The sequence below is a fragment of the Protomyctophum bolini genome, assembly GCF_963924005.1.
Source record: "Protomyctophum bolini genome assembly, chromosome: 12".
In the NCBI taxonomy this organism is placed as follows: domain Eukaryota; kingdom Metazoa; phylum Chordata; class Actinopteri; order Myctophiformes; family Myctophidae; genus Protomyctophum; species Protomyctophum bolini.
Genome location: NC_137873.1, coordinates 30,017,945 through 30,045,447, shown reverse-complemented (window position 1 = coordinate 30,045,447; position 27,503 = coordinate 30,017,945). Strand labels below are relative to the sequence as shown.

General features: G+C 42.3%; 1 protein-coding gene across 2 annotated transcripts in view; it reads left to right on the top strand.

Annotated features, from left to right (window-relative positions):
- LOC308324985 (laminin subunit alpha-3-like) overlaps positions 1-27,503 on the top strand; it is a 79,075-nt gene that overhangs the window by 18,249 nt on the left and 33,323 nt on the right. For both annotated transcript variants that reach the window (XM_080777355.1, XM_080777356.1), the window contains exons 4-27: positions 5,254-5,372; positions 5,811-5,981; positions 7,087-7,190; positions 8,710-8,825; positions 10,239-10,357; positions 11,091-11,181; positions 12,630-12,764; positions 14,234-14,305; positions 14,407-14,454; positions 16,400-16,534; positions 17,120-17,254; positions 17,780-17,914; positions 18,374-18,426; positions 19,107-19,215; positions 21,399-21,451; positions 21,870-21,975; positions 22,245-22,344; positions 22,732-22,888; positions 23,470-23,617; positions 24,282-24,424; positions 25,378-25,481; positions 26,384-26,540; positions 27,018-27,181; positions 27,361-27,469. In XM_080777355.1, the coding sequence (XP_080633481.1) occupies positions 5,254-5,372; positions 5,811-5,981; positions 7,087-7,190; positions 8,710-8,825; positions 10,239-10,357; positions 11,091-11,181; positions 12,630-12,764; positions 14,234-14,305; positions 14,407-14,454; positions 16,400-16,534; positions 17,120-17,254; positions 17,780-17,914; positions 18,374-18,426; positions 19,107-19,215; positions 21,399-21,451; positions 21,870-21,975; positions 22,245-22,344; positions 22,732-22,888; positions 23,470-23,617; positions 24,282-24,424; positions 25,378-25,481; positions 26,384-26,540; positions 27,018-27,181; positions 27,361-27,469 (2,783 nt within the window). The remainder of the gene's footprint in view (positions 1-5,253; positions 5,373-5,810; positions 5,982-7,086; positions 7,191-8,709; positions 8,826-10,238; positions 10,358-11,090; positions 11,182-12,629; positions 12,765-14,233; positions 14,306-14,406; positions 14,455-16,399; positions 16,535-17,119; positions 17,255-17,779; positions 17,915-18,373; positions 18,427-19,106; positions 19,216-21,398; positions 21,452-21,869; positions 21,976-22,244; positions 22,345-22,731; positions 22,889-23,469; positions 23,618-24,281; positions 24,425-25,377; positions 25,482-26,383; positions 26,541-27,017; positions 27,182-27,360; positions 27,470-27,503) is intronic.

The window sequence follows — 27,503 nt, the reverse complement described above, 5'->3', positions numbered from 1 at the left end:
ATATCGCATTGAATGGAAGCGGACCATTTGTAACACATGTTACAAATGACCCGCTTTTGCAAGTTTTCTTTGCAGTTGCTTACAGACCAGAATGAACGTGAATTCCGTCTAAACACGATGCAAACTAATGAAGAACATAAGCATGAACACATCCATGTGGATTTTTATTCACCAACACCAAAGACAAAAATTGTAGCACACATATACTCCAGGTGTAAAATTATACGCATTTTGAAGGTAAACACTTCAAACTTCCTGGCCACGTAGAGTACGTTGCTGTACACATACTGACGCGATGGCGTCATGGTGGCGTTGACCAATCAAGATATAACGTCCATGTTACAACCGTGAAGCGTTACAACCTTGGCGGCTCTCCCCTACATTTGTTACTAACATTAGGTTGTGGCGAAGTAGAAACGTGGCCAGCAGATACTGTGTTTTGGACAAACAGGCTAGGTATTGGTGTTGATTTGGGTCAACTGGACAAACAGCGTGGTGTTGTTTTGTGTCTGTGTTTGTGTTGCAGCGCCTCAGTGTGGCCGTACAGGTCATGTGCAACCTCTTCCACAGAGAGATGGAGACACTAAATCTCAGCTGGACAAACATGTTTGCATGCATGCATCGCTGCCTTGCATGCTGTGTGCCACTGTTGAGTCTGTCACTTACTTTGACTGATTTATGGCATTGTCTTTCTGTTAAAATCCAACTATGTTAATTTAAGAACTCTGGGCATATAGGTCATTGTTTATTCACTGTGCACACGTGTAGCCTATTGTATGTCAGACTGTATGTCTGTCCCACAGTCACAATCCTTTAGTAATTAGGCTGTGGAAATATTCAGGACAAAACAATGGTACATTTCCAATAACCCATCCGTTACTACATGTGGAGTCAACTCCCGCCATTTATTTCTTCCCATAGTGCGTGGCGAAGTAGCTCTGGGATGAGTGCGCGCGAAGCGCACACGAAATTCTAGTATAATAAAGTACCAGTAAGACGCATCCCCCTGGGTGACAGCAGACTGCTGCGTGAGCGGCGCTCACTGAGCCCTGGCGCTTTGGCATGGGGGTCAGATCAACATATGTAATTACAGAATTATAATTCTGCACTGGCCATATATGGAGCGTGTCTTGAGTGGACAGGGTTTGATGAGGTCAGATCAAGGAACAGAAAGGACTGGTGGGGGTGGATCAACGTATGGAATGTCAGAACAGGTCTGTCAGGTCAGCTCCATATATGGAGATCTAAGGGTTTGAGGTCAGATGTAGAGTTGCTGGCCGGCTCCATATATGCAGATCTAGGTGATGATCCAGTCTTCTCCATTGTATGGTTATCCAGGGTTAGATGAGGTCAGTGTCGTGATCTTCATATGGTGGGCGGATGGGAACCTTGTGGTTCCCAGTTCAAACCCGGGCTCCCCCAGAGTTACTGTAGTGTCGAAGTGTCCTTGAGCAAGACTCTGAACCCCTTATTGCTCTCGATGTACAGGTTGGTGCCTTGCATGGTTTCCTCTTGCATCGGTGTGTGAATGGGTGAATGTAATGCACAATCTATGTAAAACGCCTTGGATAAAGGCGCTATATAAATGCACCATTTACCATTTATGGAGATGGCCATATATGGTGGCAGTTTTCCAGTTTTCATTCATCTCACATTCAGTTGTCAGAACCCAGACTGTCTGATGATCTATCCAGTCTGACTGTAAGGCACCTGTGCACACACCCTGCCACGTGACGCCGTTCTGACTCATTTCCTTTCTCTTTGCCTTATTCTCCTGATCTCACTTAATGTTCTCTTGGAATAATTTATGGCTTCACTCCTCCTTATTAAATAATGCTTGATATCAAAGTATTTCCCACCCCCTCCTTCACAAATATCTTAATAATATAGCACTGTTCAGTAATTGACAGCTCCCTTTCCAACGGATACTAAAATGTTCTTTTGATCCTGTGTAGATTACTGTTTTTTGTTTACTTTGTTCTCACACAGTGTGCTATTTAAGTCACATTGTTAATGAATCCCCCTTCCATGACAAGCAAGGCTTTAAATTAATTAGGTATTTGTGGTGTTGAAACGACAATGCAAATCATTCTAGAATCATGCAGGTGTGAGCGTACTGTCCTAGGTCTTGTGTTATTTAACTGGGAGAAAAGATCATGAGATAATTTTTAATTCATCCATTACAATTGCATTGCAATGTAGTGAATGCAAGAGCAAAGGTTTTTACTGACATTGACTTTCTTAGTATGAGCAAACTGTGTGCGTGCCTGTCTGTCTGTCTGTCTGTCTGTCTGTCTCTGTCTCTGTCTCTGTCTGTCTGTCCCTCTGGCAACTAATCTAAGCAGGCCACAAATATTTTATTATTTTTCAAATCGTTTTCTTTTCTTTTCTTTAGTTATTCACAGAACAATTATCCCTCTATTGATATTTGAATATTTGATTAGTCATGCACATCCCTACCCAAAACTTTGAAATGCCCAGAGTAACGTCTTTTACGTCAGTCTTTAGCCCCTTATAGAATGATCTGTTTAAAGTTTAAACCTGCACCAAAACTAATATAATGTTGTGGAATTGTATCAATCAGTAACTATTGAGATCATGGAGTCAGAGACACTTCACATTATAAGACAGAAGTTTATTATAATTATGGTCTCACTTGAGAAATACATTAAAAACTCAGGTTGGTGGTGAAAAGCAGAAAGAGAGTGTAGTCATAAACAAAGATAAGGGAGGAACTGCTTGTGTGACGGGACCACGCTCTACCCAAAACAATTGGGCATGTGCCATGGCACTTTGTGATATTCACATGGTCAGAAGAACATATGATCAGGCCAAAGGTGAACAGCAATATACTGCACAATTCTTTCCTTATTGATCACAAGATCAACCCTTCCAACAGACCTTGGGAGAATTATTTCATTAAAAATACCAGAGATTTGTGCTAACCTGCTGTAGATTGCCATAAATCCTGCAACTGGGTTTATTATTATTATATCAACAGCAGTTTTAGTCTGAGAGTATAAGTCTCACGCAGCCAGGCAACTATTCAATACAATCTTCGAATGCTATATAGAGTCTGGAACTACAATGACTATTTGTCATTTCCGTTCAAAATATATTTTAAAATAGCTTATTTTGTATTTCCATTTCTGCTAAGCAGAAGCTGTATATGTTTAGATGATTTATATTTATAGTAGGGTAAATTTGCGCGACTGTAAAGACGAAACGGAAGTGGGGAGGAAGCTTCACTTCCGCTTTATATTTACTCATGATCAGAGTTTACCGTGCTCCAGACTGTGTGACAGAAGCATTTGAAAATGGCGAGAGGCGGTAGTCTGGCCACGCAGGACTAGTCTGAGAGCAAACGCAGTGTGGTATGCATTTGTCAAGGTTCATGGACATGGTGTTTATATCACTGGAGGTGTGTTGTGTCTTTTACAGTCACTTTTAGTCAAATATCACCTTGTGGAATGTGTCTTTTGGGATTAAGATGACGATGGTCTGTGTTATGACCAAGTCCAAGTCACAACAAATGAGACATGTCCTTCCTTAGCATTTATCTTTGACTGTTAGTCAAATCTCACCTTGTGGAAGGTGTCTTTTGGGATTAAGATGGCGATGGTCTGTCCTTCCTTAGCATTTATCTTTGGGCACGGTTGGCACCAGAGGTTACTATCACAAAGAAATAGCTGGCTTTCAAGCAAGGTTTTATCACTTTCTCATTACTCTTTTCTTTCAAATTCAAATTCCCTCTCCTGCTGCTAACAAAGTCTGGGTCCTCCATCGTGTGTGTGACTCTACGCTGAATTCACACTAGCAGCATTATAAGGGAATGTTAACAGTGTGAATGCTCGTGAAATACAATAAATTGGGTGTCTCTGAGGATTCGAGTGACAGCTTGTCACTGTGTGTGTGTGTGTGTGTGTGTGTGTGTGTGTGTGTGTGTGTGTGTGTGTGCGTGCGTGTGCGTGTGTGTGTGTGTGTGCGTGCGTGCGTGCGTGCGTGCGCGCGCGCGTGCGTGAGTGCGTGCATTTAAAACCTTATTCACCACTTCCATACAGCTGTCTATTTTATGTCCATCATAGTGCAGTGAAGACTATAGTGTGCCTAGTGTATTCCCAGTGAGAGCTCTGGTAGTGGATCAAAGCCAGCAGGTGCATCTGGCTGGGGAAGGTCTCATTTTGTTGATGAGACTCAGGTGAGATATCACATCCCAAATCCCAGCATTTTTTACAGCGGTTGGCATGAATGGCCACCAAAACTCAGATCAATCCTCTTCTTGAATAATTGATAGATTTAATTGCTGATAGCATAATGGCCTAATTATTCCACATTGTTGTTGTTTATTGAATTGTACTTTACATAATGCATTCACTACACACCTTCATTACACACGGGTCCTTCAACTATAGTGTCTTTAACGTGGCCTCTGAATTTTGCAATACCACTGTTGACTTTTGTTGAGTAAGATTCAGTGGTACCTACATGTAATCCCTTCCCTACTCAACTAATGTTTATGATTTAATGTTTTGTATATAGTCAGTAAGGGCTGGAACAGTGAAGTATTCCTGGGACTTAATCAGGCCTTTGCCCTAGCAAGTGGGGATTTTGGTTATTGTATATGTTATGTACTGTATGACTGGGAGAGGGCTATATGACTTCTGTTGCATAAATATGTGAGAATGAAAGCAAAGTAAGTACTTATTGTGAGGTAGTCTGTGTATTTTGTTAGTTTGGGATATCCTTGCTGTCTAGACTGGCACCTGCACATTGTTTTCAGTGGTGTTGGACATAATAGGCTCACAAAAGAGTCAACAATACAGAATATCTATGTTTACATTTAAATAGCATTACATGGTACATTTCATGTGTCTCTCATCTTGTGCTTCCAATAGATAGTCAAAACTTTACATGTAGTGCTGCTCTTTCATGTCTGTAGGTGGAAGTTCTTTAATGGCATTCACTGCATTTAAAGTGCATCGCTATTACAGTATCATTAGGGCATGCCTCCTGGCAGAGATACTGTGAGCACCTTTCTAGTTGAGTTATGTAAAGACTAAAGATTGCCATTTATACAAATGATTTAATACAGATAATAATAATTAGATAATCCAATAAAAAAATGAAATCTTCAGTTAATTGTTCTGTTGACAAATATTCTCAAGAAACCTGATCTCATTTGTTTTTGGTTTTGGTGTGATGCAAATGGCATACGGATGACATGTGTCTAATGTTGTGTGGTTTTGCTCTCAGATTCCAGGCGGGAGTGCATTGAACTGTTTGGGAAGGAGCCCAACAAGCGTATAGAAGGGGATGGCGACCAGATCTGCTCCACAGAATACTCACGGATTGTCCCCCTGGAGAATGGAGAGGTTAAATATATAATAATACACTTTAAATATATAATTCATAATATATACAAATGTATGTTATAGTGGGGAGTGATTGTCAAAAGGATTGATTGATAATGTGACAGTATTTTGGGGATACTTAGAAGATTACACACAAGACTATTTTGAGAAAGAATCATTATTGTAATATGGATATGATAACCGAACCGGAAGAGACATTTGTTGTTCATTTCACTGTTTTGGGTTTTTTTTAATACTGTTTTTTATTAGGCATTTTGTATATGCCATAACTTCAGAATATCTCATTGCTTCATTTTAATGCAATATTTTAAAAGTATATTTTGATCACCAAAACCTCAGTTGATATCTAATCTCATATCATGATCTAAAATTATACATGGTCCAGCTCTATATAGCAGGAGGTACAGGTGATTAAAATGGATGCTGTGTGTTATGCAGATTGTGGTGTCTCTGGTCAACGGACGGCCAGGATCTACCAACTTCACCTACTCTCCGGTGCTGCGTGACTTCACCAAGGCCACCAACATCCGCCTCCGCTTCCTCCGTACGAGCACCCTTCTGGGCCACCTCATCTCCAAGGCCCAGAGAGACCCCAGCGTCACGCGCAGGGTAAGGCGCCGCACGCTGGTGCCTCGCACCAAGGTGCCACTCTTAGCAGATTCCCTTTGCCCGTTTGGGCAAAACATATTTACAGCCCTGCATCAGCTCCGTGCCAACTTCTGTGTTTTTTTGCTGACACAAGCACACTGAGCTGCTTGCACATTCCTCCACTTTTAATGCCGGATCTGACTGTCCAGTTATCATAGTCGTTTCCTTGGTAGAGAATGCTAGGACTGGTTTAGACAGCTCACCTCCCTGCATGTAGCAGCTGGTCTTAGTATGGTACTGTGCATGGACTGATTAGTAGAGCCCGAACAGAGACACATATTTGGGTTCATTGCCAGTTCCGATTTTAGAGAGCCCTTTCTGATGTCTTGACTGACAATTTGTTGAAATAAACGAAAGAAAAAAGGGCAAAATCTTGAAATTAATTTGATTTGATTCAAGTTTAACCTTATTTAACTTATAAACAACGTGCTGCCGAACTGTACATTTATACATTGCATTGCAATACGTTCTGCCTATAATAGCATGCCAAAATAGGGACGGCAGGTTGAAAGTCGTTAAATAGCGGGACACATCGGCTGCATAATTGCCTTCACCAATGTGGGAAGAAACATCAAATAATGGCCAATATATTGATCGGGCTCTACCAAGACGTTAAAATATGTGAATGTTAAAATGTTTTTACTTTGTATAGTTGCTCTAAAACTTTCAGAGCAGTGAGAATTTGTCAGAGCAGTGAGAACATCTATTGACTTTACTGTGCTGCATGCTTATCTCACAGTTAAACTATGACGGAGGCTTTATTGTATGAAGTTAATCTTCAAACTATTTGTACAGTATGTATAGTAAGACGCTACATTTTATTTTAGCTTGAGAGGCAGAAGATAAACAGTAGGTGTCCATTTCAGACATGGTATGTGTACAGATTCAACTGGCCAGTATACTAGGTACAGATATTATGGTTAATGTTCACTCCAGTTAAATCGCTTGCGGTTAAGCCAGGTCACAGACATGGTTTGTTCTGGTGTGGTGGGTGATATCGCTGCTGATGATGACGCACAGATAATATTGATTCACATTCTGAGATAACGTTCCTCTTTATTTACAGTATTACTACAGTATCAAGGACATCAGTGTTGGTGGACGGTGCGTTTGTCACGGGCATGCACAGGTGTGTGGTGGCCGTGGGCGGAACCAGGACAGTCCAAATAAGTGAGTAATGCTCTTCATTTTTTCCTATACACAGGTTTAATGTTTGTCTTTAGTTTGTTTTGTAAACGGCATTGACAATGAAGGGAAAATGTACGTCATAATGTGCCTCATTACGTCACATTGTCTTTTTATTGTTGATGTTTGTGTTGGCACCGTTTGTTTTATATCACCATTACATCACCTAAGCTAATCAACATGAGTTAGACTTTAATATATTAGCGCCCCTCACTTCACACAGGTGTGATTTCTTACACATTATAGGGAATGTTGAAGCCAACCAAATTGTGTTAGTTGTAATGTTAAATGTCCTATGAATTTGGAGATCCGGACAATTGCAGATAGGCTAGAACAGTGGTTTTCAACTTTTTTCATGCCCATTATTTATTCAGCATTTGAGCCACGGACCACCATTTGATGAGTTTTAGCCCAAAACGAAAGAATATGTCCACATTTCCATGCTGTATTGATGCTGTACCAAAGGAGAGATAACGAGCAAACGTTGATCAAAGTAACAATTATTCTTCTACTTTCTCTAATTGTGTAAACTTCTTGTAAATTGTAAACACTTGAACATCAATGATATTCATTTTACACTCTCAAGAGTTAAAGATCTATAAGGGTCCATTTGGTTACCAACTCTCCATCATTTAGCTGGGGACCACCTGGAACCCCTTCAAGGACCACTGATGGTCCCCGGACCACTGGTTGAAAGCCACTGGGCTAGAAATATGTCTTTATTCTTACAGATTCTTCCTTAGGCTGCAATTACTTTTCTGAGCCTTTCCAAAGTAGACAATAAAATAAAGATTTCCCCAGTACCTCATCCCCTTATGGTGTTGTTTGTATAGTTTATACAGTGTATAGGCCAATGCAAGGATGACTTAATTTGCTGAGAGCAGCATGGTGATACTACAGTCTTCTTGAGATCCTAGTGATATAGCCTACTTGGGTTTTGGAAAAAGGGCAGTGACTTCATTTGTTTGTTTTCTGACATGGCCTTTGTGAAAAGCAACAGATTGTTTTGATTCCCCTGATTACTGACTGTGATGATGTAAACGAAAGGGTTGGCAAGAAGATGAAGGGGCTGCAAGATGTGAGATAACGTTCCGAGGCTATAGAGGGTATGCGCGTGACATCATCATCGTACCCGGAAGTTATGCGGGAACGCCTACTGAGTGGCAAAAAAAAAGACTTTCAGCCCATATATCCAAACAGAAAATTCACTTTGCCACTCGATTTGCCACTTACTTTATGCACGTGCATACATCTGTAGACTATATTCACACAGCAGCCATTTTGCTCAGGGGGGTGGGAAAACAATTAACCACCCAAAACTACACAGCAGAATCTAATGCTCTTATTGTACCCAATTACAGTGCTGACTGACAGGAATTTGATAGGAATTTGAGCATTTTACATTAGCATTACCCAAAATGTCTGAGTATATCTCTGTTTTGTGAGATGTTTGCGTGAGATTCTCTGTGACAGTAACTCCGGGTTTCTCATCTCCTGCCTTCAGACGCCAGTGCGAGTGCACACACAACACGTGTGGCGAGTCATGTGACCGCTGCTGCCCAGGTTTCAACCAGAAGCCGTGGCGTGCCGCTACCGCAGACAGCCCCAACGAGTGTCAACGTAAGTGAGCGACCGCATATTTATATATAGTATGCACTGTACAATGCCTCGTTGTGGTGGTACGTAAATAAACCACCCACCTCATGGTACTGCAAAGGATTCTTTTTCCTCACATTGGTTCAGTAAGTTGGGGCCTCCGGAGAGGGTTTTATGAGCATCCCTGTGCCTCTATCACGCTTTAGCTCTGTACTAAATGCCCCGATATGGTGTTGCACGGAGGCTTACCGGAGACTCAAGTCAGCATTACACAAGGGGTTTGCATGATGAACAGCACAATGTGGAGTTAGCCCCAGGACCAGTGCTTTTAATCTGCTCAGCCAGCCAGCTTGCCAGTCCAATGCCAGTTGGGCAGCTGTGCCAAGTTGTCAAATTGTCAACCAGCCAGTCAACTTAGCTCAATGGTTCTCATACATATTCATGTTGAGGGAAATCTATTTCTGAAAAGATTTTGTGCCAGCTAGGGACCCCAATACAGAAATGTTGTTCAACTTCTCATAATTTATTCCCAGATTGTTTAAAAGAAAAACCTTTTAAAATAGCTGATCTACAAGTTCCCAATCCTTTGCATCATGTCACATCATGAGCTTATAGATTATAAAATAGACAACCAAAAAACGAGTTGTTTAAACTGATACTCATTTTGATGGGGAGTCTTGTGGACCTCCTGAAACCCACTCAAGGATACCACAGGGGTCCCCTGGACCCCACTTTGAGAACCAGCAACCTAGACATTTAGCCAGCCAGCCAGTCACCCAGACATCCAACCAGTCAGACAGACAGCCAGTCAGACAGCCAGACATCCAATCAGTCAGACAGACAGACAGCCAGACATCCAACCAGTCAGTCAGCCAGTCAGACAGCCAGCCAGTCACCCAGACATCCAACCAGTCAGACAGCCAGCCAGTCACCCAGACATCCAACCAGTCAGACAGCCAGCCAGTCACCCAGACATTCAACCAGTCTGCCAGTCAGACAGCCAGCCAGTGAAGCCCATGTCAGCTGGATTCTAATTACCTTGGACCTTTGACAGGATTCTCCCTTCATAGCTGGAGATGCTGAAACCTGACCTGCTATAGAACTGAGAGAGAGACAGAGGAGAGCAGGGTGGAATCCAGTCTCTGCATTCTTGTAGTGGAAAGGCACCAGAACCATTCATAAACATTAATGAGGCACAGGGCTTGGTTTGTAGGAAGTTTAGTTAAGATTTGTATAGATTTAACAATCATATTAAGCAGGGGATTTACCGTAGAACCCCACTCTTAAATAATTTGCTGACACATGAGAACAGGGAATCAAATATTTTCAACATGAAATGTGTCTAGCATTCATTACCTGTGTGTGTGTGTGTGTGTGTGTGTGTGTGTGTGCGTGTGTGTGTGTGTGTGTGTGTGTGTTGGGGGTTTTCCTTCTCAGCTTGCCAGTGCTTCTCCCATGGCTCTGACTGTTATTACGATCCAGAGGTGGAGCAGAAGAGAACAAGTTTAGACATCTTCGGCAGGTATGACGGAGGAGGAGTATGCATCAACTGCCAGGTATGGACTCCATATCAAGTCTAAACCGATTCCACAACACGTGTGTGTGACTGTGTGTGTGTGTTTGTGTGTGCATGCAGGGTGGTTGCTATTTGTGTCTATTAGGTGTTGAGTGTATAGTACATGATGAGCGAATATTTCGTGATACCTTGTCATGGGTGTTTTGCATTGCATGGACCGCTTTTAAGTCAGTCCATTCTGCACTTTCCAGAGCTCGAATGGATGTTTCTAAATCAAACCTTGATGTTGAACAAACAGAGAGGCCTGCCAGTTGATTTTGCCCGAAGCTCTGTTCTTTATTTAGAAGATGAAAGTCATTCTGTTGAGACTGAATTGTATAGACAGTTGATTGATGATTCTATGATACACTTTTGGAATATGATACTAATGCAGATTAACGACTTTTTACCACGTTGTCTCTATCTTGGTGCAAGTCTTTGCAGGTGAAAACCTTAAAAGAACTGCAAACATTTTCAGATGTTTCAGAAACAGCGAAAATAGACGATATACAAGCTAACAGTATGTTCCACTTGTAGATCGGCTATTTTTGGTATTCATCTTACTTATGGTACGTGGTTGAATAGCAAATCAAAGCATTGTCCTGTTAGATACTGGTTGCATGAACAAAATTATGAAAGAAGTTCTACTTTATAGGGCTCTTCCAGGGGATGTATTTTACATTTTATTGAATTCTGTGTGAGTTGAGTTGTATGTTTGTGACGTGTCTCTTTAGCACAACACTGCTGGAGCCAACTGTGATAAATGTGTTGAGGGCTTCTACAGACCTTATGGAGTGCCACCTGAATCTCACACTGGATGCATACGTGAGTTTGCACTCCTTACTGCCGGCCGGGACATGTATTGAGTCCTTCAGTATGAAACAAAGAAATATAATATTATATGACACGAAAAATGATTAATAGATATTTATTATTTTCTCAAGCAAGGGTTTGTTGATCAACAATGAAAGAGATGAGCAAAATCATCTCTTAACGCTGGGAAGTGGGAAACCACCAAAAAAGTGATTTGTGCGCAGAGGTCTGTATGCAACTGTTCTCTCCAAACCTGGCCACAGCGGATGTCTGGTCAGAATGCGTGCAGAGCAGGAAAAACTAAATCTGCTTCCTTGCACGACCAGTGAGAATGGCTGCATTAATTTACATTAGTGGCGGGAGAAAATCACTGTCCGCTCGCACGTGCTTGCACTTGCACGGCCAGCAGATGGAAAAAAAGAAACAGTATTGTGTTCATATGAATCCAATGTTATTTCTTAGTCACAAGCTCTTGTCATTGGTTAAATATTTATAAAACTCACAGATAAACTAAACCACTTCCAACCTGGCGTCACTATTTTGAGCATGTTATTAAAATGTTGAAAGGTTAATTTCTTTTTTGCTAAAATAGCAGGCTTGTAGATCTGAAAAAACATAATAAGGTGAAATATGGCTATACACGGTTTGTGCTATTTATAACATGGACAGACATGATTTACTCCATTGTGTTGCCATAGCATTCAAACGCCACCGTTGGTGACAGATTACTTCCAGTTGGATTCCGGAGACTACAATGTGCAGTATGCTGGATTATCAGCGCAGACAGACAGAACTTGATGTTGTCTCACAGTGTCCATATTTGACCTACAGTATGCATGACTAACACAGGTGGCCAAAAAACAATGCTGCGTTCAAAGAATCTCTGTCCCCAGGAGACATCGGCGTGTTGTTTGAGGCAAAGACAAATGGCACCATGGCACCACCGCCAACCACCACCACCACCACTTGTATTGTTGCTAAATTGGGCTCCGCTCCTGTTTACATTGCTGATGTGGGCCATGGTTGACTCTTGGTGTATAAATAGCTGCCAGTTGTGTTTGGACTTTGGAAGGCAATGGAATTAAACACGATGCGCTGAGCTCTTTGAAAAGTGAACCAAAGGAGTCACTAACTCAATTATGTGAGCTTAGCAACGGAAGGTGTTTGATTTGTAGACAGTGGAGGTCTGTTAATGGTCATTAATTTTCAACAACTCCCGTGTCTTGAGTTGTATTGTACGTATGTGTGTGTGTGTGTGGGAGAATAATACATACATCCTCTATAACATGGAAAAAATACTAATATTGATATGATATGACATTTTGTGCAATGTATGCACATTTTGTCTCCATTATGTTTACATACAGTATATGCATAATGTTCACATTTGTGTATATGGTTATACTGGGTAACTGCCTGGGTATTCATATACTGTATTTTCATTCACTTTACCCCACCAGCCTGTAGATGTGATGCCAGGACGACCTCCGGCTGTGAGATGGGGTCGGGACGCTGTATCTGCAAGCCACAGATCACTGGAGACAACTGTGACCGCTGTGCAGTTGGCTACTATGGCTACCCTCCTCAATGCATTAGTAAGTTCGGTTTGGTGGGTTTTGGGGCTATATCTTGCCACCCATATTTGCCATTTCTTACTTACTTTTAAAAACCTTTAAAAAAAAAATAGCCGATCTACAAGCTCACAACGTGTCGATGTAGATCAGCAAGTTGAACTATTTTAAAATGTTTTTCGAAATAGTGAAAAATGGCAAATATGTTTAGGGGTAAGGGTTGGTGTCCAAATTAAATGGTAGTTGTGCCTCAGCGTTGTTTGATTCACGGACTAAAGAGGAAACTCCCATCAAGTCTGTTAATTGAGGAAGTCCTGTTTATGACCTCAAAGGAAGTGTGTCTGTACTGTATTTGGGGGCTCCATGTGTCAAGCTATTTGTGATCTGACCGTGGCTATAACTGACCCCATTCCTTTGATGGCTATGTCTTTGATTTCATGGTCTGTTTTTGTTGAGGTTCTTGAGTTTTGCTCTGAGAGGCTTCAAGGTTCTCTAGGTTGAGTGGTTGACGCCAGAAGGGCAGATTTTGACCTTTTGGAGGTAAGCCTACAGTATGTGGCAGAAGATTTGCATTTATTACAAATGCATTGTTCTAGCAAGTGAATGTTAATCAGAATTGAATTATTTTTATTTAACCTCTTTTACCCATAATGAAACAGAGGCTGGCTAGCGAAGTTACTTGAACCCTAGCATCCTTATTCCGGACATAAAATAAAATTCTGAAAATAGATATATATAGTACAACACCTCACAAAACAATGTACGTCACAAGATGACACATTTTGAGCTTGTTGATTGGCTATTTACAGTGAAGAGATTTGCTGTAGAGAGAAAAAGGAGCAGCGAGCAGAGAGGGTATCTCTGCTCAACTAAGTACCTTATATTTACAAATAGTAGCCCGGGTGTTTAATATCAAAACCGGTTTGGAGCCCGGGCGTTTATTATAATTTATTGTTTTGGCTCATGAAAGAAAGAAAATCTAATCAATTTCCCAGAGTAAGATATTGCAGCAAAATGTCCACTGTAAATATGGTCAATTGTGCTCATGACCAAATATTGGCCAGTTTGTATAATGTTGGTAGACAATTTATTCACTAAAACCTTTGTTCTACTGTAATACGATCACCATGTGAAACCATAATAAATCTGTAGTCTGCCCCAAGATGTTTTCATGTCACAAAATTGTGCTTTACAGCGTTTTACCAGAATACTGCAATTTGGAACTGCATGTAATTACTAGAATTGGATGGTTCATCTCTCGGCCCGTAGGCCTGACAGAGTAGTCTCAACTTGTAGGCCAAATTAATGCTGTCTTGGTTTTAGGATGCAATTCTCTGCTTTATTTTTGCGGAGAACATTTTTCTACAATTTGTTCTGTGGGTTATAATTTAATTTGACCTAGTTATTGGTACAATATAGTTGGTTTCCATGTTGTTGTATTGTATGGCACTTGCGTAGCTCTGTTGATTTCCCCGTCCCCCCTTTGTAATCAGGAGGATATCCCTTACCCCAGACAACAACCAAATCACCCGCAACAACCAAATCACCCGCAGGTAATATTGCAGGTAAGTTCCTAAACATTCATAGAAAAGTGCTATTTAACTCTTGTTATTTTAATTATCCTTATCCTGCCAATCTCTCCTGTCTTGCTCCCGTCTCTCCACAGAACCCACTGCCTGCCCCCAAGGTTATTTCGGACCACCCAGCTGTCAGCGTAAGTGTGATTAGTGTTACTTGATGAGTGATTACAAGTATACACTATGCTGGAAATGGCTTTTATTGCTTCTTAACCATTAGTAACTTCTACATCTACACTCAATAATCTCTCAGAGAACCTTTGCAAAGACCATTGTCTCTGAATTTTGGAGCCACTTAACTCAACAATACAAGTCATTAAAACGACCATTTGGAGACCATGTTGGGCTCCAATGAGTCTACCTGACTTTATTCCAAGGTTTCAGCTACGAGCCAGTGACCAAACCTGGCAAAAAAAGGCTTTTTAGGAGTTCTTGACTAAATCAGATGAATTATGTACAGCATGTGAAAATACAACAGAATATTATGGTTAGGGTTAATGAGCAAGTTAGAGCAGCGGCTCACAAACATTGTCATGTCAAGGACCCCCAACCCGATACATGGTTTTCACTTTTTGTGGTGCCCAAGGTACACCAAGAATTCATAATGCATTGTGATGGGATAGGTTGTGAGCTTGCAGATTTCTATATTCGGTATTTTTTAACATTAGCGGGAGACCACTTTAGAGGTTTTATGTTCATATAATTGGTCCTCACTAATGTTCATGATAAAATACCACCATTCCTTTCTACTTATAACCTGTGTCTCATAGGAGGGCTGTGGGCAGTTCAGATACCCGTCCACCAGTGACATCATCGTTAGGCAGATTTTTTTTAAACAAGATTTTAAAAATAAATTATATAATTAGTTTTTTATTATCGTGAGGCTTCCATTTTCACATCGCAACTTTTCAGGAATAGAAAGTCTGTTTCTATTAGCTTGCCTTGGATTCCCTATCGATGATGTCACTGGTGGACGGGTTTCTGAATTGTCCACAGCCCTCCCACCGTTTGAGAATCACTGATATGTATTAGTTCACACTGTTTCGTCCGTTATGACAAAAAGGTGGTGCCTAGAGTGAGTTTTCTGCTGAAAATGTAAAAATCAACAATAACAATAATTTAATTATGCCTTTAAGAAAATACAACTCCACAATTACCGGTAATACAATTAATACAATGTAATTATACTCTATTAGGTACTGTAATAATAGGTTTAATATACTGTTTTTGTTTAACTGAAAATAGTGACATACTGTAGGAAGCCTCGCAGGAAGCCTTCTGTGCAATCAGCGGCTGATGATGGTCCACAATCTTCACATCATAATGATACGATCTTTTATTTTATTTTACGGCGGTCATTCTTATATATTCTGTCTTCTAGCCAGTGAAATAATACATGTAATTCAACTGGGGACCCCCTGGAACCCCCTCAGTGACTCCCGGGGGTCTCCGGACCCCACTTTGAGAACAGTGTTATAGGGTTCGAATGAGTAAATCATATCGTTCTCAACCTGCAGGTCGATGGAGTGTCTGTCCCCTCAGGGTGGAACCATTCAGTTGGGAATGTTTAGGGAAAAACAAGCTGCCTATTAATAGCTGTAGTCATCTCCCAAAGTCTCCTTTTTTGGTTTTCTTTTTAGCTGGAATCAATTTGGGAAAAGCATGATTAGTTTAGATTGATTTGGAAATGGATGTTTTTGTTTCATTGTTTTTAGACAAAGTGACCCGACTGAGAAAGAATTTCATCAATAGCTTTTCGAAAGAGGTTTTTAATGTTTTGTTGCTGCCAAGTTAACTATAGCACTATTCTGTGGTGCTTGTCACCATGCCAGGCCTATTCACATGTGAATGTCAGGCTTGGCAAGTCACTGGCACCATTGCACAAGTATAGTCCCACAATGTAGATGAGTAGTTTTACTGACTGAAGTGCCATTGACCCTTGTTCAACTGGGACAAAGACAGGGCCTCAGAATCATGGGGAAGGGCTTGGGAATGACCTTAGTGTTCCTAATTTTAATTTCTGCTGCAGCTTAAATGCTATTGCTTGTGTGGTCTAATAGTTTATGATCTCTTCCTGTACAGAGTGTGTGTGTGACGACAGTGGCTCAGTCAGTGATGTGTGTGATGCCTCTGGACGCTGTCTGTGCCGCCGGGGAGTGGAGGGGGAGCGGTGTGACCGATGTCGACCTGGGCACCACTCGTTCCCAAGCTGCCAGGGTGAGTCAGTTATGAATGAGTCAGTTATGAATGAAAACATCATCAACTAGAAAGGTGTGCTCCTTGGAGCACAGGCAGTGCTCCTGCCTAAACTTTGGTCATAGCCACTTGGAATAGGATCTGAAAAATCAAACGAATATATCTTCAATACCTGACCCCAGTGAGCACTTACTATGAGACCTAGCAGATCATGTCTGTCCGTGTGTCCGTGTCCCCCCCCTTTGTGCCCATATATGGAGCTGAGTGATTTGTTTGTGATTGATGCAACACACTCCATATTTGGACGTATAGCTGCTTTGGGGACTCCTGATTGCGAACGCAGTGATTGCGAACGCAGTGATTGCGAACGCAGTGATTGCGAACGCAGTGAGCACTTACTATGAGACCTAGCAGATCATGTCTGTCTGTGTGTGTGTCCGTGTGTCCCCCCTTTGTGCCCGCTAGGTCTCATAGTAAGTGCTCACTGCGTTCGCAAAAACACAATGGCAGGCAGAAAATGTAATCTGACAGGGCCTATATATTGCGTCATGACTCATGATCCACCTCTGCGAGATGTAAAATGTAAAAATCTCCTGTCACGTCCAGAGTGCCGCTGTGACGGCGCTGGTGCAGCTGGCACTTTCTGCGATGCGAGCGGCCAGTGCAGCTGCCATGCCAACTATCAGGGACCGCAGTGTGACCAATGTGCTCCTGGCTACTACGGCTACCCAGACTGTGCTGGTGAGTTGTACACTGTGCCAAACCCATGTAACTACAACAGAGCCAAGAGAGATCGGGACCTTTGATGTGCCATTGCTGCTGGAAAAAGTAATGCTGCTGGTTTCACTAAGGCTTACTGTTTGGCCTCTTCTCGTGACTGTGGTGAATACCGTGATTCTCCCACAGTATCCGTTAAAGCCCCGTGCTGTCATCTACACTGATTTATCTCGTGTTTTCTACACAACAAGACATTTCACACAGAGATAAACTTGGGGCGATATAAATATATGGGGCTTGCCCTCATCTTCAGAAGGATTCTCATTTCCAAGATTAGACCCAGTGAGAATAAGTCCCATTTCAGTGTTCGTTCTGTTAAATCGGACACAGATGATACGCTGCACATGAAGCGTGTCGCCAAGAAGCCACAGGATTTGTTTGGGAATTTCTTCAAGCCTTTATTCATATCTGAGCAGATATACCACCATACTGTACACATGCACACACATCTCAAGGCTTTGTGGCATTTGTTTGCTTGTTTGATGTCAGTGTGCCAGTGCTCACGGGAGGGCTCCTACGGCACTACATGCAACCCTCTGTCAGGCCAGTGCCTGTGTCTACCCGGGGTGGTGGGACAGATGTGTGACCGCTGTGCCTCAGGACTACAGTTCCCCCAATGTTCAGGTACTAACGCTGTTTCTTTTGTCCCCTCTTCTTTTTTACACAAATAATATGATCACTTTGTAACACTTTCATCTTTTTTAAGTAGGCCCCTAAGACTGTAAATAAAGATCATGATGGTGACCAAGACAAAAGACATGCCATCTCCAGTTTACTTCCCGTAACTGTGTGATGTAGGTGGCCGCCTTTTCATGCCAATGATAGTAGTGAACGTGAACACAGCTTTTGAACGAGTCGCTCTAATTAATTAGTCATGTCGCGCATCTGCGTCTATATTCTCCCGGCGGATCCTGCCGGGAGCTGCCTAAACCATAGAAAGCATAGGTGGACCCCAGGCTACAGTTACAGTAGTCATACATTAACTATAAAGGTGAATGCTTTACAAATGTTCAGAAGGGTTAATGGCCTAATGTATGATTGGAGCTTATCCTTTGACTGTGTGTGTATTGTGTGTGTTTCCAGCCTCCATTAGACAGTGTAACCCAGCAGGGTCAGAAGTCATCAGTTCACAAACGGTAGGTAGGCCTCTCTCTCAACAGACTATCATTTCCATGCTAAAAACGTAGCTTTCGTAACATCATGATGTCTATAATTTCATATGATACTCTGCTAACAAAATGCACGATCATGGTCTATTAGTGATAGGCTATTTGCAATAGACCATGATTGTGTATTTTATTAGCACAGTCAACCACTTTAACCCTATATACTTAGTTGACGGTTCTATGCTACATCTTTCGGCAAAAATAGATGCTTACAACAGCCATTTTCGCATAATGTTTGCCTTCAGTATAGGGACGATTGGGGTTCATGTGCTTAATAGGAGAATCTCAAAAACATTCAGCGCCAGTATGCCCCCCTAGCCCCCCCCCCCCCCCCCCCCCAACTGGGTGTGGACTCACGTGTATCACATTCCTATATCTGATAACAGAGCAAACTTGCCAAACCTTCATCCGGAAGCGTTAACAAGGAAGTGTTTTTTGGGGGGGTCAGTGGAAATGAAATCAACTGTAATCAAAAAAAAGGAAAAGAGACTTCCTTCCATTTTGAAGAAGAAAGTAAGAAGAAAATCAACAATAGTGACAGAAAGATTTACTATAGGACTTCTAGAAACAATGTTATCAATGTTAGATATAATATATATTCTTTTTAAACAACAAAATGTAACGTTATTCTTTACTTGCCAACCCTGTAGCCTCACCAGGGCTCCTGTCGCTGCCTGCCAAATGTAGAGGGGCCTCTGTGTGACAGATGTAAACCTCTCTACTGGAACCTAGCTACACTACACCCCAGCGGCTGTATAGGTAAGTCCCAAGTAGGACAAAGATATGTTACATGATTACCTGGATCCATTGTGAAGCCTATATCCACATTCCACACAGACTCCTCATACAGTAGCATGCTGTACCTTGCTTCGAGAGATTGTTGCAAAAAAATGTGCAAAAACACAGTTAGTTGTCAGAGGCAACGTAACTCGAGAACCGTTCGCCTCACCGGGACATCACAACACTCCATATTTGGGCATGCCTGACACAGAACTCCATATTAAAGGGACACAGAGAGACAGATACAGAAAGGGTGACAGAACGGTGGAACGGGTATTGCATAGCCGGGTGGGACATGGATGGTTACCTTCTTTTTACTGAAAACAAACTGATTCAGACTCTCACCTATACCCAACAGATAATCACACTAAGATTTCTTCTATTATTCAAGTGATCATAGCATGGAAAGTCTGGATTCTATTCTGAATGTAAACACTGCCAGGCCACCCACTACAAAACTGTAAACGGTCATTTCCACTCACACATACCGTACATGGACGCTTTACATAACACTGTTTGGTAAATGGTAAATGGTGCATTTATATATAGCGCCTTTATCCAAGGGCGCTTTACATAGATTGTGCATTACATTCACCCATTCACACATGCACACCGATGGTTTGAACTGGGAACCTTGCGGTTTCCATCCGGTCACTCTACCCCTGAGCCACTGCCGCTCCCTGTTTCTCTTGGGACTGGATGACACCTGGCAAAGCAAATTGATCCCAGTGTATGATGGAGGGTATTGACTAGTTTATGATAATTTGATTTTTTAAATACGTAATATCGTATACGGTATATATAAGACCTAGCTGCGCATGCGCATGCTGCAAAAACAACTAATTGCACACCTTCTGCTGAAACATCTGGAGTAGCTGCAAAACTGCTGCTGTGCGGCAACAGTAGCTTCTGCAAAAATAGACCAAAGGTTGTTTTTTTTCCCCCTAGCAATATCAACCCATATGTTTTATCGTCAGAAGTATTAAATCATCAGTAGCAACCTGAAGAGGTGCTGATATGGGCCTTGGCCTCTCTTACACACTCTGTCAACAGGGAGCCATCCAATCCATCCACGTTCCTGTCCTTCACAGGGACGGTTGGGGGAAAAACGCATTAATACGGGAAAAGACTTCTTGGCAGCTTTCCTTTGAACGTGTGGGATTTCATCAATGTTGCAGTGCAAGAATGTGCATGGTGGCATTTCAGAAACCTGGAATACTCCCAAGCTCCGCCTCCCACTGTGGTCCAAAAAATCACACCCGTGTGAAGTGAGGGGCGCTCTTATCATTATACATCATCTCATGAACAACTGCATTTATGTGATTGGTTAGCCGATTTGCTCGTCTACATATGACGTTATGTTCCCTTCATTGTCAATGGCATTTCATGTTTGTGTTGCCACAAAATTAGGTCATATTTGGCGGACATTTGACCTAATTTGTCCTTTCATCGTCAATGGCAAATATTGAGACGTGTGGGGACAAAAGCTGTATATAGGAAGGGCTACCTACCGCCCCTCAAAAAAAGAAGAAAAAAGAGACTGGTTATTCACCGGCATTAGTAAAGTAAACACTATTAAGCCGTCTAGCACTCTGGCAGCGCCTAACAGCTTAATATCCACTACCAAAAAACAACTACTACTATACACCATTTCAACTTAAGTACTGTATATGGAAACAGTCAGTCGAGAGTAGCTTGCCTCCATTAACCAGCCAGTGTTGAGGGAACAGCCGGAGGCTTTGTCCAGATACCCAGTCTAATGTTACAGCTCTGCTTCGCAGCAAGAATGTTATCACTGTCACCCTGTGCAGAGATACAGGAGAGGAGAGAGAGAGAGAGAAAAAAGGAGTTTAATATCCCAGGAATGCCTCAGGTTAACTGTGGCCGTCTGGCCGAACATTGAGGAGAGCCTTTATTTCGTTCAGTGAGTTGAAAAAGCCCCACAACGGTAACTGTACATACGTGGCCTTTGATGTGTGCAACTCTCTGAGGATCAGGGAGGGGAGGGGGCTTGTGCTGTCATGTTTCACCCATGAAAGTGAGAGAATCCTGTAATCAGACTCTATTCACGGACGGTAGAGCCCCGCCAACGCCATCTCCCACCAATTACCAACCCCACCTTATGTCTCTCTCTTTCTCTCTCTCTTCTTTCTCTTTGACAGAGTGTCAGTGTGATTTAAAGGGTACCCTGAGTGGCGTTGGGGAGTGTCAACAGGTGAGGTTACCTGTGCTTTCTTTATACTCTCCACCTGTGATGATGAGCAATAATACCGTACTTTATACTGTACTGCAGTGGTTCTCAAACGTTTCAGGTCGAGACCCAAAAGAGAGATTAGACGTTTCCCCCGGGACCCAAACTAGTGAAAATAGCAGATCTACAAGCACACAACGTCGCTTCACGTCGCGTTGTGATCAGCTATTTTCACTACATCTTAAATATTATTATTCTTTTGTATATGGAATTTCTTAGATTTGTACTTGCATACAGGTTCAAATGTTCTTTTTCTCTCTCTAATGTTGACAGTTATGTCAAATTCTATTTGATGTACCCATTTACCAGTGTTAATATTATAGTTGTTTTATTAGTGTATTATGCCTAATCTGATATTTTCACTGTGAATCATCTCCTCCAGAAAAATGGGCAGTGTTTCTGTAAACCAAATGCATGTGGGCATTCCTGTGACACGTGTAAGCACGGGTACTTCCTGGTGCAGAAACGGAACTACTTTGGCTGTGAAGGTGAGTAGTGTCTTCAAACCTAAATCACTGAATATGGGCCTGGACTCTGTTCTCTATTTCTACTCCGTTGTTATACCAGCATATTCAAAGAGCAGGTTAACCCTTTGATCTATACTAGATGGTTACAAAAAAGTTTTTCTGTCTTCTACACATTGATGTAATATAATGTAATGCATCAATAATAACATACAGGTAAAACCAACTTTGTAACAAACATGAGTTATTATACTGTAATCTAAGAGAATGTCTTATTTTTGTCTTCCTGATAGGCTGTCAGTGTGATGTGGGCGGGGCTATTGGCAGGGGCTGTGACGATGTGTCGGGACAGTGTCGGTGTCGGAATAGCGTCGTGGGTCGTACCTGCACAGAGTAAGCACTGACTGAATCGTGACTTCATAGATAAACACATTTCATGTTTACCAATGAAATGTACGTATATTAGAGCTGCAATTATCCGATTAACAAAAAGCATATTTTAGAAACATTATCTTGAAACTATTCAAACTATATTTTATACTATTAAAAACCACTTCCACGCACAAAGGTGCCATGTGAAAATTGTGAAAATAACTATCTATAAGCTCACAATGCGTAGATCAAGCAACGTTTATCGATTATATTTTATAATTGATTACCGGTAGTCAACTGTTGCAGTCCTAATATATAGTGCTGAAAGCCCTTACATCCTCATGCACATAAAAAAACTATGTTCACTGTATGTATAATTTGGGTTTACATTTCATTCCGCACCACTAGGCCCGCAACTGGCTACTATTTCCCTAGCCTCCACCAGCTAAAGTATGAAGCAGAGAATGGCATCACTCCCAACTCTAGACCTGTGCGCTTTGGGTTTGACCCCCGCAACTTCCCAGCATTCAGCTGGAGAGGTTACGCCATTTTGTCGGCGGCACAGGTCAGTACTTATCTACTTATTTGGACATTTGCACTGCGTTAACTCATTTATTACGTGGGGAGCTCGACCGTGTCTCTCATCTCAAGGTTTTACTGGATGCATTTTTTCCATTGACTTTACTGCTGTTGCACTTGCCTTCTCTTTTACCTCTCCCACTTGAAACATTTACAATGAGGCTATTGTGAGGTAATGTGGTCGCTATACTAGCTCTCCTAGCACTAATCCTATCTCTTCTCAGCCAGAGGTGATCCTAATGCTTGCTGTAGGCTTTCCTGGCCCTTTCCATGTAATAATGCGCTACGCCACTCTCCAACAAAAAGGGGCAGCGCGTGTGAGAGCGAGGATCTTGGTAATGGAAGAGGCTGGCTTACCCTCTTGCTGTGACTGTAAGTGAAGGGCCATCTTTCCTATAGCTTTCTTTTCCTGTCTTGACCGCGCTGGCTCTCCATTAATTAACCCCTCGTATCAGTTTTATCTGCTTAACCCACTAGTCCGTTAACATTTCCCTTAACGCCTCCTCCTACCCACACCTGCGTCCCTCCAGTCAGCTATGTGTGTCCCCCCTCCCCATGTCTCTGCAGACTGAAGTCAGAGTAACAGTGCATGTTGATGTGGACGGGGCACTGCAGCCTCTGTCCCCCCTGTTCCGTGTGGTTCTGCGGTTCGCTAACCCCTTCGGTACAAATGTGAGCGGTAGTGTCACGGCCACCAATAACCATGGCGCCCCAGGTAAGGCTGTGTCTATTAGCTTTGAAATGTGTCACCACCATGCATACCATTGTCATTAAGGTCCAATTCAACAACCCGCTCACACCCTGTTTGCTCATAACACACACATAATAGAACTAAACACACGCTGTATTGTAGCATCTGTCAAGGGAGTCAAAGCCATCCATATTGGTGCCTGGGGGGTACCAGGGTTCCAGGACTGTGATTCAAAGCAGGGGCGTCAACTTTCTTTTTAAGATTTGTGTAGATTTAGAAGATATACGTGATGCATTAAAGGAGATGCTTTAAAGATAGGAAAATTGGAATTTGCTGTACACCAGAAGACCTGCAGGCGAGCCAAAATGATTGACGAAATGACTCCAAGTCTTTGAATGAACTTTATAATTTTGGCTCGGAAAACCACTCAGACTGGAGAGCATTCAGATTTTTGTCTCGAGGAGGGAATTAACTATATTGTCAACATAGTTGATCCCCCCCCCCCCCCCCGGCACTGGTGTTGTATAACAATAAAAACAACAACTCCCCATCATGTAGTTCATAAATTGGGGCATGATGCATCTAATATATCTTACGCGGTCGATGACAGCCGATGCTTCTCTTATTGTAATGTACTCTCAGCTGTGAACGTGTCATTTTACAGCCTGTGGTTTTATTTCTCCTGCAGGGTCCGGTCAGAGTCAGGAGGTGGTGTTCCCTGTCAGCACCTCCCCTACTTTCCTTACTGTTCCGGGAGATGGTTTCGCTCAGCCCTTCTCCTTGAGCCCTGGAAAATGGCTAATCCACATACAGGCACAGGGAATTCTGCTTGTGAGTACAAGAGGGTGAAATGGGGTTTGTTCTTGCGTCTTCCTCATGTCGAAAGCCTATGGCCTGAGTCATACCTCATACCTGAGTTGTGCACGGGTGTTGCCCACTGTAAATAGCCAATCTACAAGCACAAGCTTGTAAATCTGCTATTTATTTTCGGCGCACGACAGCCACACGCAACTATGAATCAAGCGTAATTTGTGCTCTTGTGAAAGGATTAAAGTGTCAGTTACCAACTTCGTTTTAGGAAGAGATCAGGTGACACGCCGACACATGACGACACATGCCTAATTAATAGCGATGATAGAAATAGCTTCTGTGAGAGAAATCAGCACCATACATTCCTTTCTTTTACACTCATACTATTTTAATCTTTTGTGTTTTCAAAACAAAGTAATTTGTGCAGTCAAAGAGATAGGCTGATTCACATCGTGAACAAATCATCAATGAAAAATGTCAAGTGATCATCATCATGACGTAGCATGTCTATTTGCTCAGATAAATATGACAGAAATTCTCCATTCATTGTCAATGGGAATTTTGTGTAGGACAGGAATAGCCAATTTGCTCGTCCACATATGACGTAAATTCTCCATTCATTTGTTTGTGTAAGACGAAAAACGCGCCCCTCATAAATTGATCATGGCGTTTTAGATGCAAATATTGAGCAAGAGTTGACAAATGACAAATGACCTAATGCCATCTAATGCCAAAAAGATAGAGCTCACTGTAAAAGTAAAATGAACTCTTGGGAAGGGAACACCTGAGGTCGTGTAAATGCAGAGCTCGCATCATTAACTGTACACAACGACTTGTGGTTGAAATGTTTCCAAAACATTGCTATTGTTAAAAGTTACCGAGTGGCACTTTAAGCAATGTTTTGCTCACACAATACGTGCTTGGTGTATTTATTGTAAATTAAACCTGGGCTTATATCACTCTTAATTCCTCAGGATTACATAGTGCTGCTTCCCCGCGACTACTATGAGGCACCTCTGCTGCAGGAGAAGATCACCCAGCCGTGCACGTACAGCCCCGCTGCAGACACAGGCACAAAGTAATTACAGGATCTACCATAGAAACCCAGTGGTCCACAACTGGTTTATCGCTTTGAGAACCACATTATCTTATCATCTCAATGAATTAACCCCTTTTGGTGTTTTAAACATTATGTTATAATTTAGCTGTTGAAAAATAGCAGATTTACAAGCTCATAGCTTGTAGGTCTGCTATTTTTGAAAAATCATTCAAATGTGACGCAAATCATTGAATATATATTTCAGAGCGAACATTTTTAACTAAAATATTTGCTTCTTGGGGGGTCACTGGAACTACATATTTTCCGATGGGGGTCCGGTCCGTGGCCCAATAGAGAGAATTCTGACATGGCACCACTGACATAGAAACATGGGTTTTTCAGAAAGAAATATATTTTTTAATCGACCTCAGTCCAAAATGAATTAATGAACACATCACGCAAAGTTGTTCTTCCCGAGATGGTAAACAAGTCTCACCACTCGATATTACTCGGTACAGACACCTATCTATAGATTCTATACTATACATTACATTTAAAAAATCACACCCGTGTGAAGTGAGGGGCGTGTCCTCACCTTCGTCATCAATGTTTGTGTTACGTAATGTTTGTGTTTACACTAGATGACGTCAAATTTGATAAATTTGCCTATGACGTAAAATGTACACTATGACGTAAAATTCTCCACTCATTGTCAATGGGAATGTATTATGTAATGTTTGTGCAGGACAAAGTTTGTGGACACACACTAAAAGCTGGACATAGGAGGGGCTAGCACCCCTCAGAAATCCACCCTTCATGAACATGTTCAATTTAAACTTTATGCCCAGATCAAACAGAGCTAGAATGATGAGTGTTGATCTTTGGTGTTATTGCACATAGCTCAGCTCACCACCGTTTGTCTGCATGGCTCTTTCTCTCAGCTGTCTGTTGTATAAGCACGTGTCAATGGACGGGTTCAGCTCGGCTCTGGGCACCCAGGGAAAGCTCTCCAGCCGCGGTGGGCGCCGGAGGAGGCAGGTTCGTGTGCGACGGCCCACCCCAGATCACCCTGAGATGGCCTCTGTCAGTGGCACACAGGTAGGCGGCAGGCACGCCTATGTGCACAGAGACCTAAACGATGTACTGTACTAACAGGTGCAAATGTTCACATGTTGCACACATGAAAGTACAACATCTTCTATCGACTCACAGCTAGCACAGTTATTGCAGTGGTTCTCAAAGTGGTTCTTACGCCCCAGCAAAAACTATTATATAGCATCAGAAACCACTTGAAACACATTCTATATTCCAGCTATCCAAAAATAGCCTGGGACCTTAGATTAGCTGTGAGCTAATCTTTGAGCTTGTAGATCTACAATTTCTGATAAAGTTGTATTTTCTTTATTATTACGATTTTTGAGTCCAGGTGGGGGTGGGGGTGGAGTGGGTCTGTGGTCAAATACATATCAACTGGGGGTCCTTCGCATGTCTGAGAACCACTGTGTACTGTACTTGCACCACGTAGGATGCCATTGCATGAGAATGAATTTGTCCCTTGGTCTGTCTGCTCTGTAGGCCCAGCTCCAGCTGGGTCTGCGTGTATCTCGGCCCGGCCCATACGCTCTGGTCCTGGAGTATGCCAGCGAGGTGGACATGGTCCAGAATGTCAACCTGCTCGTCAACAGTCATTCAGACGGCGAGATCCAAGCCAGAGCCAATGTTTACAGCTGCGCTTACAGGTGGCGTGTTGAATTTCATTGCACACACACACACAGCCATTAGGCACGAGTCCTGTTCTGAACCAAATGCTGTGCATCTGCTCATATATCTGCTCTGCTGCATGAATAGAAATGTTGTTCCTGTCCAGTGTTAATGGTGTTTTTTTTTTTCATTCGTTTGTTCATTGCACCACCTGCAGCTTCCTCTGTCGGAGTGTTGCCGTGGACAGCAGTAATCGAGTGGCCGTGTTCCAGCTTACGCATAAGGACACGCTTCTCCTGCAGTCATCCACAGCCTCCTTCCTACTGGTGACTGAGACAGTTAATTATTGCTTATGAATAT